The 18,548-nt window shown below is 39.6% G+C and overlaps 1 protein-coding gene across 2 annotated transcripts in view; it reads left to right on the top strand.

Moving 5' to 3' along the window:
- The first annotated feature begins 4,065 nt into the window (after positions 1–4,065).
- Positions 4,066–18,548, top strand: part of dhx40 (DEAH (Asp-Glu-Ala-His) box polypeptide 40) — a 29,560-nt gene continuing 15,077 nt past the window's right edge. Inside the window, exons 1-4 of one of the 2 annotated variants that reach the window (XM_088427187.1) lie at positions 4,066–4,377; positions 4,478–4,623; positions 4,705–4,824; positions 18,309–18,542. In XM_088427187.1, coding sequence (XP_088283313.1) covers positions 4,146–4,377; positions 4,478–4,623; positions 4,705–4,824; positions 18,309–18,542 — 732 coding nt within the window. In that variant the 5' untranslated portion in view covers positions 4,066–4,145. Of the gene's footprint in view, positions 4,378–4,477; positions 4,624–4,704; positions 4,825–7,124; positions 7,195–18,308; positions 18,543–18,548 lie in introns of those variants that run through there. The other variant, XM_088427188.1, reaches the window with a different exon arrangement.

Here is an 18,548-nt window from a genome sequence, read left to right as displayed (position 1 = left end):
AAAAGATTGTGTTTGACTCAGAGTTTTAGCTTTTCTCCAGTCTCTCATTATTGATAACTCTGACAATGGTCTCAGATTTGGAGGTGCTGATCTTCATCCCAGCCACCACACTTGGATGTGAACTGCTCCATTGAGAGTAAGAGGTCACGGCCTGAGGAAACCAACAGCATCACATCATATGCAAATAGCAGAGATTAATGGAAATATGTGGGGGGGGGGGGGGGGCTGTTATATATAAATGCTATGTATTAGTAAAATAGTGCGTTCATGAAACTGTGGTATTCTAATAAAAATGTACACAACTTAATGTCAGCGTAAAAAAAGAGGAATAGCCTTGGCCCAAGAGACATTGAGACTGATTGTCTCCTACAAAAGAAACAAAAGGCTTCCTCCAACAGAGAAGTAACACACCTGCATTCTTCAGTGAGACCAAATCCCCCAAAACTGTGTAAGAACTGGATGTGGAAAAAGAAAGACCGCCACTATTGTGATCTGCTGTGGTCAGTGATCTCTTGTACTTATTATCCCCACTCCTCGTCCAGATTAAATCAATTCTTTCAGTATGTCGTGGTATGTGCGTTATTTCAACAAAAAAGAACACGCTAGGAATTAGTTTGACGCAGGAAGTTTGTCCAGGCTTCTTTGAGATGCAATGCTGAGGCTCCAAAACCGGACGTCCTCAACACTTCAGCTGCGCCTTGGAATTCTGTCCATGAAAGTAATGAAAAAAATATGTGGCAAAGGGTAGCCCTGGTGGAGTCCAAGCTTCACTGGAAATGGACTTGACTTACTGCCGGCAATGCAGACCAAACTCTGACATTGGTCGTACAGGGCTCGAACAACCCGTATAAGGCTGTCCGATACCCCATTCTCCCAAAGCACTCCCACAGAGCTCCCTGAGGGAGACGGTCGATCACTTTCTCCAAGTCCACAACGCACATGTAGACTGATTGGGTGACCTCTCATGCACCCTCGAGGAACCTACCAAGGGTGTAGACCTGGTCCACTGAAAGAGGCATCCAGCAATTTCATTCACTTACCATTAGTTATTTTCTTCTGTTTTAGACAAACCTTTAACCTGCATGCGCAAACAGAAATCACTGATGTGTAACGCCGCATGCTTCACTTTGTGTATCCTACCTAATTTTCACCCAAGAAAACAACCAAAGCTTAACTGATTTTTTTTTTCCCTGACAAGTGCCTCCAAGATGTGCCATTACTTGAAGCATACTTCAAAAGACTATGTGAATGTAGCGTAACTTATTCGTAAAAAACAAGCTCGTCGAGGAGCAAAAGCTAATCACCCTTTTGCTCGGTGGCGAGACAAACTACAAGTAAAACGCAAATTCAATTAGTTTTCTCCTTGCCTTCCTTCACACTAAGTACACACGTCTCATGTCTTTGTATTCTGACAATAGTTACGTTATTTTTGTTGGACTGGCTGTCTGGGGTGTGCATCACTCTCGTGAAGGAGATGGTTTAGGTTTTCACTTTACAGTTAATGGAGAATTTACCTCTGACTTCCTGTGGACTAATGTCAGCTGTTACTCCTCAACAGCTACCAATTAAGTAATTCAGCCTTCATCTCTGCCGCCTGAGCAGATCTAATGAGAAGAAGCAGTTGTGTAGATTAATGCATGTGGTATGATCCATATTTGCACGCTGACTGCCTACCACACATGAACACACACACACACACACACACACACACACACACACACACACACACACACACACTCGCTGTTGGGTCTGAGAGTGGGCTCAATATCCCACAAATGACCCAAGGAGAGGTGTAAATAATAACACAGGAGTCAGAGATTTAGTTTTACCACTGCAGTGGGGAGAGCTCGAAGGAGAGCATAACCGGGTGTCAGCCTCGTTGCAAAGTCTCTCTCCACGAGCTCTCGGGCTGCAGCCTTTTATTGAAAAGTTGTTGCTGGGTCCTGGCGGGTGAAACAATGCCGCTGCATCAGTGCAACAGCCAGTTTATCATTAAATTATCTTACACACGCACACGTATGGGATGATGTGTCAGGTTGATGTGGAGTGGGAATCCAATCTGCATATTCAAATCGACATGGATATCAGTTAGTGTGTCAGCTGATATTTGTAGTAGTAGTAGTAGTAGTAATAGTAGTAGTAGTAGTTGAAGTAATAGTACTGTCGTAGTCATATTGTCATGGTCGTGAGGCATATTGGTGAGGAGCGTGGGAAAGGTGAAACCAATAACTGCAGGGGCTGATCCAGTTGAGGCTCAAAAAGATGATTTAATCAAGAACTGAACAGGATAGGAAAGAACAAAAAATATTATAGCATACAACAGAAACGGTATCGACCACTTGATTGTGACATTGAAACGTTTTTTATTTTTTGGTAGACGAGTATTGCCGTAAAGCCAGGGACACGCAGGGTAAAACAAAAAGAATAAAGGTGCTGTTGGTGAAAATATTGGCTCTACCACATCCCGGAAAAATGAAAGTTCTCAACAATGCTCTCCTTTCCGGATCCACTGTAAAGTGCACAGCAAGCTCACTCCCCTACCCTCGCGTGACACTGTTGCGTGAAAAGTGAACTTCATCTTGAACTTGCGACTAAACGCCTCGTGTAGAGCGTAAACAATGTGCTACATCTGAACGCAGCATTAGCATAATAATAGAAGCAGGACAGGCAGGCTTATGGGTGAGTGATTGTTTCCACCTGATGGTGAATGGGCAAATTGTGGTCAGGCAGGTAGGTGAGGGAGAAAGAACTGTCTTACTGTGACACAATTATTATTATTAAAAAGGAACTAGCTACACTGAACAGAAATGCATAACACATTTGTTTTGCTCCCATTTTTTACGAGACTAACTCAAAGATCTGAAACTTTTTTTCAACACGTACAAAATACGCATTTCTCTCAAATATTGTTCACAAATCTTAGATGATGAACACATTCTTTTGCGGAGCATTAATTGATATGAAAGGCGGTTTACATACATTACAATCAGGACCGAGAATTGTTTGGAACTGGAACAGAATAGAAGAACCTGATTCGGAACCGGAATTGTCCAAATTCAAACTATGCCAAACCTTTGTCAAAGTTGACAGGGATGAGCCAGGTCCAGACGTTAGCCAAATTTGCATTGCAAAATAAACACCCAAAACAGTTCTCAGGAAGGCACCCTGTAATGAAGTACAGTAATATTGTGAAGATAAGAAGACTTGAGCTTTGCTTCCGGTTGGGAGCCTTCTATTGCCTTCAAGCAACAAAACAAAAGCTCAATTACATGCTTTCCTTAAAAATAATAAATAATAAAAATAAAAAACATTTCAGGATTCAAATGGTGACAAAGGAGACTCTGACAAAAGGGGAACAGAAACATGTCCTAAGAACATGAACCAAAGACCAAAAAAACCCATAAAGTGAAGAGACAAACACACAAGCACGTTTCCCTTTCGTCCAATTTCCTTGTCCCTCCTACTTCAGGTGACTTTGACAACAGTGTCTCCTCCCCACTAATCATAACTGAACAACAATACATGGAGATTACAGTATTTTTATTAGTTTGGGGAATTTTGGTCCTTTTCTTCATTTTGGGACTTCGAGTGGGTGCTTTTCTTCGTTTTGGGGTGCTTTTCTTTATTCATGTAAACATGATGGAGCCCATTTTATTAATTAATCCCATTCACTTACATTCGCAAAATTTTTGAGAGCCAAAAATTCTAAATTTTTGTAAATGTTCCTCGCGTTCCCTTTTTTTTTTTTTTTTTACAGACACAAACATTACAATGTTGCCATCCCAAATCATTCCACATCATTTGAAATTATTCTAGATCAAACTACACTTTTTAATCTAGTCTCTCAGCCTTCACAATTTCTCAATAAATCGCATTCTAGTTCTTAGTCTCTTGTGATTTGGACGATTATTATTATTATTATTATTATTGGTAACATTTTTTAATGACTGTTGCCGTTTTGTTGTTCAAGTTGATTTTTTTTCCCACCATTTCCCGGTCACATGTCCGTTGATCGCCCAATAAGAAAACAGGAAGAGATCGTTAGCGGAAGTAAATGGGGTTCTGTGTTGTTTTCCGAACAACAATCACTTGAGGACAAGACGCTTTTTGTGGCAGCATTATGAGGTCCCTTTGTTTTTGTTGTTATGGGGCGCAGTATCAAACGATATAGTTATGTATTATTTGTTGTATTACCTCACGTCATAACTTCCGAACCGGCAATGTCCAAATATACGGTGAAGCGGGACAAACTTTTGCCAATCTACAAGCATAAAGCTCAACTTGTACTGGCTGTGAAGGAGAACACTTTCTTGGTGGTCACCGGGGAGACTGGCAGCGGGAAAACCACACAGCTTCCACAGTATTTACACCAATCAGGTAAACCACCCTATAATTGTGAATATAATGGTTGTGTATTGTATTGTGATGGTTATTATGGGGTAATGTGTACACAAGTGATGTCATGTTTCGTTGGTAGGCTTTTGTAGACGTGGAAAAATTTGCATAACCCAGCCCCGACGGGTGGCCGCCATCACAGTGGCACAGAGGGTTGCCCATGAGATGCAGTGTACTCTGGGAAGACAGGTGGGCTACCAGGTGCGCTTTGATGACTACACAACACAGGTGAGCGACTACCATATAGCCACCCCTTGCATATCGTGTTGTGAGACAAACTGTAGTGATATTACAATTTGATTCCGGCAGAACACAGAGTTGAAATACATGACAGATGGCTGTTTGCTCAGAGAAGTCCTGGCTGACCCTGGACTTTCTCACTACAGCGTTGTGGTCTTGGATGAGGTCCACGAACGAAGCCTCAACACCGTGAGTTCCCAAGTCTTGTCAATCCATAAAGTATTAGGGCCTTTAAACGCGACAGAATGGACAGTACAGGACTGTTATGGAATTGCGTGTTTAAAAACCCCACCACTACCACGCCGTTTATACATAATATAATTGTCTAGACAAATTGTATAAAATACTCTAAAGCTGTATCTTTTTAACATGAACAAAAAAGCAATATATATATGTATGTATGTATATATATATATATATATATATATATATATATATATATATATATATATATATATATATAGTCGCATCTCACCTGTCATATGTCCGTTTCATCTTTTCCCTAGCCTCCTTGCCTGCCTGCCCGTTGTGTTTGTTTTCTGTCTTGCCAGCCAGTGCCTTTTGTTGGAGTTTTTGCCATCCTGCTTTTTCTGTTGCTGTTCTTATCAGCGGGCGGCTAGGTGGCGCAGTGAATAGCACGTCCGTCATGTCAAGAAAGTCTGGTTACCCTGTCCCAGTTTGATTTAGTATCCCTGGAGTGTCTTACGCACCTGGTTAATGCAGCAAAGCTGACGTCACGCATGCTCGACCCGCTTCCAGGCAAACTCGTTAAAGACTTATTCCCAGTCTTACGGTCATCTGTCTTGAATATTATCAATCTGTCACTCTCCTCTGGCATTGTACCTGAAGCTTTTAAGACGGCTGGTATTCAACCATTACTTAAGAAACCTCACAGAGATCCTGAAAATCTCTTTAACTATAGGCCAGTGTCACACCTTCCGTTTATTGCCAAAATTCTTGAAAAAGTTGGAGCACAACAGCTTAGCGATTTTATGATCGATAACAATAGATTTGAACTCTTTCAGTCAGGTTTTAGGGCCAACCACTGAACTGAGGCAGCCCTTGTAAAAGTGACGAATGATCTTCTCTTAGCCATGGATTCCAACACCTCATCAATATTATTATTGCTTGACCTTAGTGCCGCATTTGACACTATTGATCATCATATTCTTAAAGAACGTCTTAAATCATGTTGGTATCTCGGGATCAGCACTTTCTTGGTTCAGATCTTACATCCTGGGAAGGACGCATAGTGTCTCTTATGGCAATGCGATCTCTGAATCTTTCTCCGTCTCGTGTGGTGTCCCGCAGGGGTCAGTACTTGGTCCCTTACTGTTCAACATCTACATGATTCCTCTTGGCGATATTATACGTAAACAAGGTATTAGTTTTCATTGCCATGCTGATGATACCCAACTGTATATGCCTTTAGAAATAACAGATCCGTGCAAGTGCAGTAAACTGGAGGCCTGCCTCGCCAAGATTAAACAATGGATGTCTTCCAATTTTCTGCTTCTTAACCCTAGTAAAACAGAGATGTTAATTATTGGCCCTGCTCATCATCAGCACTTGATTAAGATTACCACGTTGAACCTGGAAAACTGTACTATTTCCCAAAGTAGTTCTGCAAAAAATCTCGGCGTGATATTTGACTCAACTCTCTCCTTTCGAACACATATTAATAACATGACAAGAACGGCGTTATTTTACCTTCGCAATATAGCTAAAATTCGCCCTATTCTTTCTCCTAGCGATGCAGAAACATTAATTCATGCATTTCTTACGTCGCGCCTAGACTATTGTCACGTTTTGTTTTCTGGACTTCCCATGTCCTGCATCAAAAGCCTACAGTCTACTATTGACAAGGACGAGAAAGTTCGATCATATTACTCTGGTTCTAGCTGACCTGCATTGGCTTCCAATACACGTGAGATGTGATTTTAAGGTGCTGTTAGTTACTTATAAAATTTTACACGGTTTAGCTCCTTCCTATCTCGTCGACTTAGTATCACCATATGTACCGTCCCGACAACTTCGGTCACAAAATGCCGATTTGCTGTCGACCCCCACGGGCTAAAAACAAGTCCACGGGATAAAGGCATTTTCCATCCCGCGCCAGTACTATGAAATGCCGTACCTATGGAAATTTGCGCAGCCACCTCAGTAGAAACCTTTAAATCCTGACTAAAAACACATTTATATTCAAAAGCATTTAGTTAATTGAGCCCGTCTGCAGCTTTCTTCTTTTTTCCTTTTTCCTACCCCCATCTTCCGGCTCGGAGAGGGGGCTAGCTAAATGGTGAGGGTTGACTTGAGGGTTGACTTGACCGCCTCCTTTTGCTTATCGACCATCTGCGGTCCACTTGGGTGGAATGTGGGATGGTTCCTGCCCAATGGCTTTGCTTGCTGTCAAGACATCACTGCACTATATAGCACAATATGTTTTCTGCAATCTATATTTTTTATGTGTATCTATTTGTCTGTATTAGGTCCATTCAGCACCCACTTCAACCTGTGGGCCTGGAAGGGGGCTCCTCCCACCTGTGGTCCCTTCTGGAGGTTTCTGATTTTCCCCTAATTGGGGTTTTTGAGTTTTTCCTTCCGTTTCTGGGAGCTTTGACAGGGGATGCTGTTGTGTACCTTACACTGAAAAAAATCTCTCTGTATGACTTCTTTTTTCAAAAGAAGTCTACACATGACCTCTTTTCATCTGTGAAGCCCTTTGAGACTTCGGTTATTTAGGGCTATACAAAAAATTTGAATGCTTCAAATATATGGAAAATGGTTATTTATAATGGGCGTCAATGGGACAAAAAATTGATTTATATCACATTCCAGGGTATCATTTTCTGAGTGCCAATCTGAAACAGAGACTAGATCTTAGTGCCCTTTTGCATTTTTGCCTTCTTGCCTCTTTTGTCATTCCATAGGAAATTTCAGTACAGTTCTGTTTTTTTTTTTTTTTACAATGCTTTATGCTTTGATGAGACACAAATAAGGTGCAAAGTCCAAAAAACTCACCAAAAAAATACAAGAGTTAAAAAGCCAGGCTCAGCCTGCGTTGTCTCTCTGTCATTTCCAAATCCACTCACACCTCACCCACATGTACCTCCCCTCACAGCTGTATCACTCACAGCCACAAGCGTACTGATTGAAACCTGTCGTGAAGAATTGTTGTCAAATCAACATTGTATAATGCCAGGATTCAGCCGATGGAGAATGACAAGTTAGTGGTTTAGTTTGAAGCAAAAGTGCCTTCCTTCAATTGCAACTGGATAAGACCAAGGTTTAGTATAGGCAGGGGGTCAGCAACCTTTGGCTCCGAAGCTACTTTTGGCTATTTCATTCTTATGTTGCGGCTCTTCGAGGTTTGGGAAAATAAATAATGCTTGGTTCAGATTAACCATGTGGTCAAGCGACGCATTTAAATTGCCGTCAATGCTCTTTGCGTGACTGGGCGATTGGACGACATCTATAGGACGTGTTATGTGCGCTGTGCGGAAACCCAAGATATGACTACAATCGCAAAAACGAAACCAAAAAAAAAAAGCTATCTTTGTATCGTTAAAATTTTCCTGCTGTTTCGAACATCACCTCACTCAAAAGGTAGTGTAACATTTAATTTGTTTGGAATGCATTATATGTAAAACACAATTCATAATTTGACAAAAAAATCACGATACAAAAGCCATAGTGGAGAGAATTGATTAAAAAATAATTCGAAAATAAGGTGCTTCAAATCCGATACGAGATACATTGGAAACTGAACGTCATAATGCAATATGCGTTTTACGTCACTTTATATCGCAAATTATCGATATTATCGCCCAACGCTACCTTTAGATATAGGTTGGGCTGGGTTTTGGGTCTTATAAGTGTATTGTGATATATCAAAGGCATATTGTGATATATTGGGCAATGTTTGGTAAAATAAATAAATAAATACATCTATGGCACATATATTAAAATGTCTGAATGACCTTATTAATATAGAAAAATTCCATTCATTCTTTTTCAGAAGCTACTCATTATTGACATCTCTGAGCACACATAAACATTCTTTATTTAAGAAAAGCATGTCCACCTTCTTTATTTCGAGCAGCAGTTGAGAATACTCTCACACATGGCATGGATCTGGCCGAAGTACAGAGGTAGCATTTTGTCACACGTGTCAGCACAGAATACTGGTGACAGTACTCTTCAACCGTAAACGAAACCGATCAGTGACGTCCCTCGCTGTGGTGAAAAAAATAGGACAAAAACCAAGGAGAACGGTATTGTAATTTATCAAATACAATAAAATGTTGAGATATGGTCGCTTCTGTGCGTTTTTTTCCCCCCTTCATATATTACTTAGTGTATAAAAGAATACAAAATAATACAAAACTTGAAATCTCAAAATTCCAATTTGAATTAAACACACTATGATATTCTATTACTAATTAATATGACTGCTTGAATATTATTGCACTTTTCAGGAACACATAAGATAGCTTACTGCCGACTTGAACAGGAGCAATTTCCTTTACTGCTGTTTGCCCTCCTCCGCTACCAGAAGTTTAGCAAAAGTTAATCTTTTGTTATCCATCCCTCTTCCACGTCAATTGCCTTCCAGGGTAGGCGGCCCTCACACATTGGCTTCAATTGGAGCCAACAAAATCGGCAGCGGCAAGGCAGGGTCCAGATTAGCTGTCACTTTTATTACATTTAAAAACAACACAGCAATCTACCGATCTCTTTCCTGTTGACACTCGCGCTGTCTTGCTCACTCACTCAACCAAACCTCTCTCTCCAGTCACATCATGCACGCAACACTATTTTAACATTTAATGTGGTGTTTCTGAAGAGCTTGGAATAATTTATATTTAAAGCACAATTCATAATATGACAAAATCATAATACAAAAGCCTGTCCGGAGCAGATTGATGGAAAAAAACAAAAATGAACTAGAGCTGCAAGCAGCTATAAAGGGCCCTCGCCGACCTGTGCACGTTGGGGTATGAACAGGTCGGGGTATGAACAAAGCGTATGAACGATGAAAAATTAGTTGTAGATCACTTCAGTGCAGGACTAAAAATTAGAGAAGGTGGGATTATGTGGGTTGAGTTACTGCAGCTTTTATCGTTACAGTTGTGTGACTTTACACTGTCGTATCGGCCACGCCCATTGTCGAAACATCGTACCATTTGGTGGAAGGCATTAGGCGTGGCCAGTGGCTTTTCAGACATTATTTAAGGGATATCACTTAAAGAAGCTCAGCAGAGTACATAAAAATGTTAAGGAATTGCTATATTTTTTGCTGCCACTAGGTGGCGCTCGTACTATGATAAATAATAGGCTTGAAGCTGTGTTTCACATTGGACACCCATCCCATATACGAAGTTTTGCAAGTATCAGATTATCTAGGGTCAATTACAGAGGGAGATATTTGTCGGCCACTAGGTGGCGCTGTAAATGATTTTGAAGTTTATCACATAGCTGTATTATTGCATGACTTTTAAAGTCCCTGCAGAGTTTCACATGGTTTGAAGCTGAAACAGCTGCGTTATTAAGGTTTGTGTCACTCTTGGCGAAGGAAATATTCAAAATAATTTGAAGCTCGGCCCACATATTACAAGTTATGGGATCTTCACAATTTTTGGCATATTTGTGCCGCTATATCTGCTTATAGTTTGTGCCCAAGTAGAAGTTAATCGGGTGAACCGTTTAAGAGAAAAGGGCACTAGTTTTAGACCAGCTAATGTCTAAGAATGTGGTAAAATTGCACATTAAAAAAAATTCAGAACAATTTTTCTGTACATTCTAGCACGTCACTTCTATTGACTTTTTTGTAGGTCTTACAGTCCTTCATTTGCCTAAAAAGTTTCATAGCTGTAGGTCAAACCAAACAGGATTGACTGTAATCTTTCGACTAATGACATTTTTTGCAGCCACAAGGTGGCGCCAGCTTTAAACTGGAATATAAATTTGTTGATGTCTTCAGGAATGGATTTTTATCCAATGTGTGAAATTGTGAGAAGATCAGATCATCTGGGTCAAACTACAGCAGCTTTTACTGGTCCGATAAAACTTCTGAATGAAAATGGACGTATAGGCCACGCCCATTATCAAAACTTTGTAAAATTTGGTGGAGGTCAGCAGGGCTGTCTAGAGGCTTGTCAGACTTAATTTCAGCGATATTACTTCAAAGGACTCAGCTAAACACAAAAAAACGTTTAAAAAATGCTATATTTTTGCCTGCCACTAGGTGGCGCTCGCACTAGGACAAAAAATACGTTGATAGGTGTATTCCGCATTAGGATCCCATCAAATATGTAAAGTTTAAAAATGATAAGACCATCTGGGTCCAAATACAGCAACTTTGTTCGTTTTGGTGAGACATCAGACTGATATTTTTGTTGGCCACGAGGTGGCCTTACAAGCAATTGAAGAAATTATTAAACACATCTGTTAAGGGCTTGAGTCTTCATGTGTCTGTGAAGTTTCAGATTTTTCCAAGCTTGTAAAGCTGAGTTATAAAGGTTTGTTTCACATGTGGCAAAGTAATCATCAAAGGCATAATATAAAGCCCCGCCCCCAACATATTTGTTGGCGGATCGTCACAAAAATTTGAACAATTGTGCCTCACAGTCAGATAAAACATCACAGCAAATTTGAAGTCGATCGGGTCAAGCGTTTGGGAGAAAAAAGGAGCAGTTCGGGACCTGCAAATGAGCAAAAACGGGCCAAAAGTGCACATTCAAAAATTCATAACTCTCTTTCTGTACATCTGAGCATATGGCTCGCGCTGACTTTTTTGTAGGGCTCGAGGTCCTACATAAGGCTACAAATTTTTGTAGCTTTAGGTCAAGTGGGCCGGGAGTGAGAGGCTATTTTCCACTCATAAGGCCATTTTGGGGCCAATTACAGCCACTTTTTTCGTTTTGGCGAGTCATCTGACTTTGAAGTGGCGTGCAGACCACGCCCATTATCGAAAAGTCATAAAATTTTAAAATCTTAATATTCCATGTCTTAATGATATTCTGACCAATTTTCACTTGCTTTACTCAAACAGACTGAGCACAATACATGAATGTGTAAAAAATGACATTTTAATCAACCACTAGGCGGCGCTAGTAGTTATTTAAAAACTTTTTTCAAAGGTGTTAAAGACATAAGTTTCCATCTATCTATGAAGTTTTAGATTTTTATAAGATAGTACATCAAAGTTATTAAGGTTTATGTCACTCTTGGCGAAGGAAAAATTGAACACATAATTTGAAGCCACGCCCCTATCATATATTTCAGCGGATCTGCACCAAATTTTGCCCAGTTGTGGCCCTATGTCTAATTATAGACCACAGCAAATTTGAAGGTGATTGCGTAAAGCGTTTAGGAGAAACAAGGAGCAGTTTGGGACCTGCAAACGTGCAAAAATGAGCCAAAAATGCACATTCAAAAATTCATAACTCTTTTTCTGTACATCCGAGCACATGGCTCACGCTGACTTTTTTGTAGTTCCCTAGGTCCTACATATGCCTAAAAATTTTCGTAGCTCTAGGTCAAACGGGCCAGGACCAGGTGCACTTTTTCGACCTTAGGTGGCGCTGCAGAGCCATTTTTTTTGCATTGTTTTGGGAAACACAAAAATATCAAATTTTTCACCGGGCCCGACAAATGTGCAAATTTTGGTGACTTTTCGTGCATGTTTAGGCCCTCAAAAATGGAAAAGCGCTGCACAGTAAATGATAATAATAACTAGAGCTGCAAGCAGCTATAAAGGGCCCTCGCAGACCTGTGCTTGTTGGGGTATGAACAGGTCGGGGTATGAACAAGGACTATGAACGATGAAAAAGTAGTTGTAGATGACTTTAGTGCAGGACTCTTACCAAATATGTAAAATTTAGACAAGGTGCGACAATGTGGGTGGAGTTACTGCAGCTTTTATTGTTCCAATTTTGTGACTTATAATGCCATATAGGCCACACCCACCGTCGAAACATCGTACTGATTTGTGGAGGGCATAAGGCATGGCCACTGGCTTTTCAGAAAACATTTAAGGGATATCACTTCAAGGGGCTCAGCAGAGTACATTAAAACATTAAGGATTTGCTATATTTTTTGCTGCCACTAGGTGGCGCTCGTACTATGATAAAAAATAGGCTTGTAGGTGTGTTTCACATTGGACTCCCATCCCATATATGAAGTTTTGCAAACATCAGATCATCTAGGTCCAATTACAGCAACTTTTACCGTTTTGGGGAGACATCAGACTTTGAGTTTGCATAGAGGCCACGCCCTTTAATGAAAAGTCATAAAAGTTGAGAACCTTAATGTTCCAATGTGTCATAGCTTTTCTGACCATTTTTTAGTTCATTTAGTCAAACAGGCATTTCACAGTACATAAAAGTATAAAAAATGAGATTTTTGTCCGCCACTGGGTGGCGCTGTAAATGATTTGAAAGTTTATCACATAGCTGTATTATTGCATGACTTTTAAAGGCCCAGGAAAGTTTCAGATGGTTTGAAGCTGCCATAGCTGAGTTATTAAGATTTTTGTCACTCTTGGCAAAGGAAGTATTAAACATAATTTGAAGCTCCGCCCCCATCTTTTATGTCAAGAGATCTTCACGATATTTGGACTGTGTGTGCCCCTCAGTTGGATAATGATTCATGCCAAAGTTGAAGGTAATGGGGCGAATCGTTTAAGAGAAAAAGGCACTAGTTTGAGACCAGCTAATGTCTAAGAATGAGACAAAACTGCACATTAAAAAAATTCATAACAATTTTTCTGTACATCCCAGCACATCACTTATGTTGACTTTTTATTAGGTCTTACAGTCCTTCATTTGCCTACAAAGTTTCATAGCTGTAGGTCAAACCAAACAGGATTGACTGTAATCTTTCGACTAATGACATTTTTTGCAGCCACTAGGTGGCGCTAGCTTTAAACTGGAATATATTTTTGTCGATATGTTCAGAAGAATATTTTCATCCAATGTGAGAAATTGTGAGAAGATCAGATCATCTGGGTCAAATTACAGCAACTTTTACTGGACAGATAAAGCTTCGGAATGGAAATGGTCGTAGAGGCCACGCCCATTATCGAAACTTCGTAAAATTTGGTTGAGATCAGCAGGGCTGTCTAGAGAATTTTCAGACTTAATGTCAGCGATATTACTTCAAAGGGCTCAGCTAAACACATAAAAACGTTTAAAAAATGCTATATTTTTGGCTGCCACTAGGTGGCGCTCGCACTATAACAAAAAATACGTTGATAGGTGTATTCCGCATTGGAAACTCATTAAATATATGAAGTTTAGAAAAGATAGGACTATCTGGGACCAAACACAGCAACTTTGTTCGTTTTGGCCAGACATCAGGCTGACATTTTTGTTTGCCACTAGATGGCCTTATAAGTAATTGAAGATTTTTTAAACACTTGTGTTAAGGGCTTGAGTTTCCATGTGTCTGTGAAGTTTCAGATTTTTCCAAGCTTGTAAAGCTGAGTTATAAAGGTTTGTTTCACATGTGGCAAAGTAATCATCAAAGGCATAATATAAAGCCCCGCCCCCAACATATTTGTTGGCGGATCGTCACAAAAATTTGAACAATTGTGCTTCACAGTCAGATAAAACATCACAGCAAATTTGAAGTCGATCGGGTCAAGCGTTTGGGAGAAAAAAGGAGCAGTTCGGGACCTGTAAATGAGCAAAAACGGGCCAAAAGTGCACATTCAAAAATTCATAACTCTCTTTCTGTACATCTAAGCACATGGCTCGCGTTGACTTTTTTGTAGGGCTCGAGGTTCTACATAAGGCTACAAATTTTTGTAGCTCTAGGTCAAACGGGCCGGGAGTGAGAGGCTATCAAGGTGAATTTTGTGTGCTTGGCCGTCGATGTAATCAAGTTGATTTTCGTGTGCTTCTTCCTCTGGGTCGATGCATCTGTTAGGAATGTAATTTTAAAAAATTTTAATCAGGAGATGTTGATGTGGTTATGAGGAGATGTTTTTTTGGTGATGTGAATGGAAAACAGTGGTTGAGAAGAAACATTAGAGTGAGAAGTATTGTGTGTGAGTTGTATATGTTGGTGTTTGTATAATGTCTTATAATCATAGAAAAATGATTTGCCTATGTCTGATATTTCCGGTTTTGCCTGCACTTCTGCTAGCTGCTGCTCTTTGAAGGCTAGTATTTGTTGCACCGCGCGAAGTTGACGTGTCAAGTGGACCAAGTGTTTCATGACACGTGAATTGACAGTTATGCTGCGTTAGTACAGTCTGCAGCTATCAAATGGTGTATCGTTGCATGCATACTGTCAAAACAAAGCAAGTTGATATGAACAGCTTAGTGGGGTGGGATAAAATGAGCAAGGAGGATATTATAAGTAGCATTTCAAAGTACAGTAGTTTTAGAATGTTGTGAGGTAGTGTGTTGTGAGTAATTGGAGCAGCAATAAAGATGTATTTGGAGTTTGCTATTGATGTGAGCGGTTTGCATGTAAAAAAGAGAACAAACATGAGCAGAATTGATGACTTGGTGTTAATTAGATCCCTCAATCAGACACAACTATCAGTTTTATATAAAGTTCGACAGTGGTGCTTAGAAAAGGGAGCAGGCAAAAATCCTGATGCAATACACATATTTATTACAGGTGGTGAGAGGGAAAAGGGAAAAAGTCACCTAATTAAAGCAATTCAATATGAAGCAACAAGGTTGTTGTCAACTATCACCATCCTGACAGCATTAGTATTTTAATAACTGCTCCTATAGGAATTGCTGCATACAATTTCCATGCATCAACTATTCACCACACTTTTGGTATTAGCAAAGACTGCCGTTTACCTTACACACCACTGGGTGAGGAAAAGTTGAATTCATTGCGTGCTAATTATAGCGTTTTGCAGATTCTGATAATGGATGAAATATCTATGGTAGATCACAAATTGTTGACATATAATGATGGTAGATTGAGACAAATTAAACAAACCGGTCACTCAAATCCCGTTGATGGATGGAATGGTAAATGTAAATGTGTGGTAAATGTGTAATGGTAAATGGTAAATGTGTGTGTTGATGTCTGTAGGCATGGACTTTCATTCAGTGTGTGAAAGCGCGACAAGATGAGATCGTCTGGGTCAAATTACATCATAAAGTGCATTGCTGTGTAGGCCACGGCCATTATGTCAGGAAAAAAAAAATCTGTGATATTCCTTCGACAGGCTCAACAAAGTACATAACAATAAAAATCTAGCTATATTTTTGTTTTGTTGCCGATTCAATGGAATAAACATATATATATATATATATATATATATATATATATATATATATATATATATATATATATATATATATATATATATATAATACATATATATATATATATATATATATATATATATATATATATATATATATATATATATATATATAATACATATATATATATATATATATATATATATAATACATATATATATATATATATATATATATAATACATATATATATATATATATATATAATACATATATATATATATATATATATATATATATATATTTGTCGGGACGGAACATATGGTGAAACTAAGTCGACGAGATAGGAAGGAGCTAAACCATGTAAAATTTTATAAGTGATTAACAGCACCTTAAAATCACATCTCACGTGTATTGGAAGCCAATGCACGTCAGCTAGAATTGGAGTAATATGATCGAACTTTCTCGTCTTTGTCAATAGTCTCGCTGCTGCATTCTAGTCTAGGCGCAACGTAACAAATGCATGAATTAATGTTTTTGCATTACTAAGAGAAAGAATAGGGAGAATTTTAGCTAGGTGAAAAAAACGCCGTTCAAGAGCTCAAATCTATTGTTGTTATCATACAATCGCTAAGCTGCTGTGCTACAACTTTCTCAAGAACTTTGGCAATAAACGGAAGGTGTGACACTGGCCCATAGTTAAAGAGATTTTCAGGATCTAGGTGAGATTTCCTAAGTAATGGTTGAATGACGGCCGTCTTAAAAGCTTCAGGTACAATGCCAGAGGAGAGTGACAGATTGATAATATTCAAGACAGATGACCCTAAGACCGGGAATAAGTCTTTGACCAATTTACCTGGAAGCGGGTCGAGCATGCAGGACGTCGGCTTTGCTGCATTAACCAGGTGTGTAAGACACTCCAGGGATACTAAATCAAACTGGTTACCCTGTGGTAACCAGACTTTCTTGAACGTGATTGTCTGAACTAGCATAAACAATACTCTGCAAGGTGTTGAAAGCACAGAGAAAAGGTGGGTTTTAAGAAGAGTTTTAAAAACAAATAAAGAGGAGGTCTGTCTAACATGCAGCGGCAGGTCATTCCAGTTTTGGAGCTGTGACGGCGAATGTTGGATCACCTCTGAGCTTAAGCCTAGTTTTAGGCACCCTCAGGAGCAGCTGGTCAGCTAACCTGAGAGAACGGCTAGGGGAACTGCTCCACCCGTAGTGCAGAGTGGAGTGAAGCTAAATTCGGTGAAATATGCTCGTACTGTATTTACTTGCGCCAGTTAAAAGCCGTGCAGCAGCATTTTGAACCAGTTGCAGGCGACTAATGAAGGACCCACTAACCCCCAAATAAAGTTCATTGCAGTAATCTAATCTAGTGGTCACAAAGGCATGAATTACTGTTTCAAATTGTTTTCTCTGCAGGACTTGTTCAATTTTTGCTAGCTGCCTCAACTGAAAAAAGCTTGACTGCACCACAGCTTTAATTTGGTCGCCAAATTTAAGATTAGCATCCACTTTTACTCCCAGATTTTTTGCAATTGGGACACAAAACTACGCCGTAAGATCCAACCCAGGTTCTTTTAACAGAGGCTTGACAACTGAATGTTTAAAATTAACAGGGACCACACCAGAGGACAGATAGCTATTAATAACTCCAAGACAAGATGGGTCAGAAGCAGGAGATGAAATAAGTGCTCTTGTGGAAGTGACTTTATCGATGAAGTACTGGAGAAAATTCACAGCAGGAGAGACCTCAATACCAGTCTGTGGTGAATTCAGAAGTGCTTTCTCTTTGCCTCTTTCACAGTGGCTTGGTAATGGCGTCAGGAGTCCCTGAGCATTTGAGAGGACAATTGCAGTTTATCCTTCTTCCACTGTAGCTAGATTCTTCGAAACTCCAGTCTGGCTGCACGGGTTATTTCATTTAGCCAGGGATATGACTCAGCCTTTTGTATATGGCAGTATGGCAGCTGTCATGAAACTGTGACAGTAGAGCCTCTGTATCTTGATACACAGAATGAGGAATGACACAGCTCTGGCTGAAGACTGCGGAGAAGTGAGCGGACATACTGTACATATATAATAATGTATTCGTGTTATATACTGTATATGTATATTATATATAAATAGCACTTATTGTACTGTATTGTTTTTAGTTTTTAATATGTATACACAATTTTGATGTTTTTAACCTGGGCTTTTATACACATTATCTAATTACCATAGGAGCTATTGTCCTCCATACAATGATTTCGCCTTACGATCCCAACTTCGGAACACATTAATTTCCTATGTTGGGGCACCATTGTATACATATGTATATATGTATATAACTCACTTCTTCATATCCTAATCAACTTGGCCTTATCAATAATTTTGAATTTTCAAATAAAGCGCACACTTACATTGTGTCTTTTTATTGCAGGATATCCTCCTGGGCTTACTGAAGAAAGTCTTTTCAAATCCGACAGCTCTGAAGGGCCGAGCTTTCCCACTAAAAGTGGTAGTGATGTCTGCCACCATGGAAATAGACAAACTTTCAGCCTTCCTCGGTGACTGTCCCGTATTTACTATCCCTGGAAGAACTTTTCCTGTCACCTGCACGTTCGGGATGTCTGTGGGACCTAAAGACCTACAGAGCACGGGTTATGTGAAAGAGGTACAA

The sequence above is a fragment of the Hippichthys cyanospilos genome, chromosome 11 (assembly GCF_059441005.1).
Source record: "Hippichthys cyanospilos isolate Australia breed blue-spotted pipefish chromosome 11, RoL_Hcya_1.0, whole genome shotgun sequence".
In the NCBI taxonomy this organism is placed as follows: Eukaryota; Metazoa; Chordata; class Actinopteri; order Syngnathiformes; family Syngnathidae; genus Hippichthys; species Hippichthys cyanospilos.
This window is presented reverse-complemented; position numbering and strand designations above follow the sequence as displayed.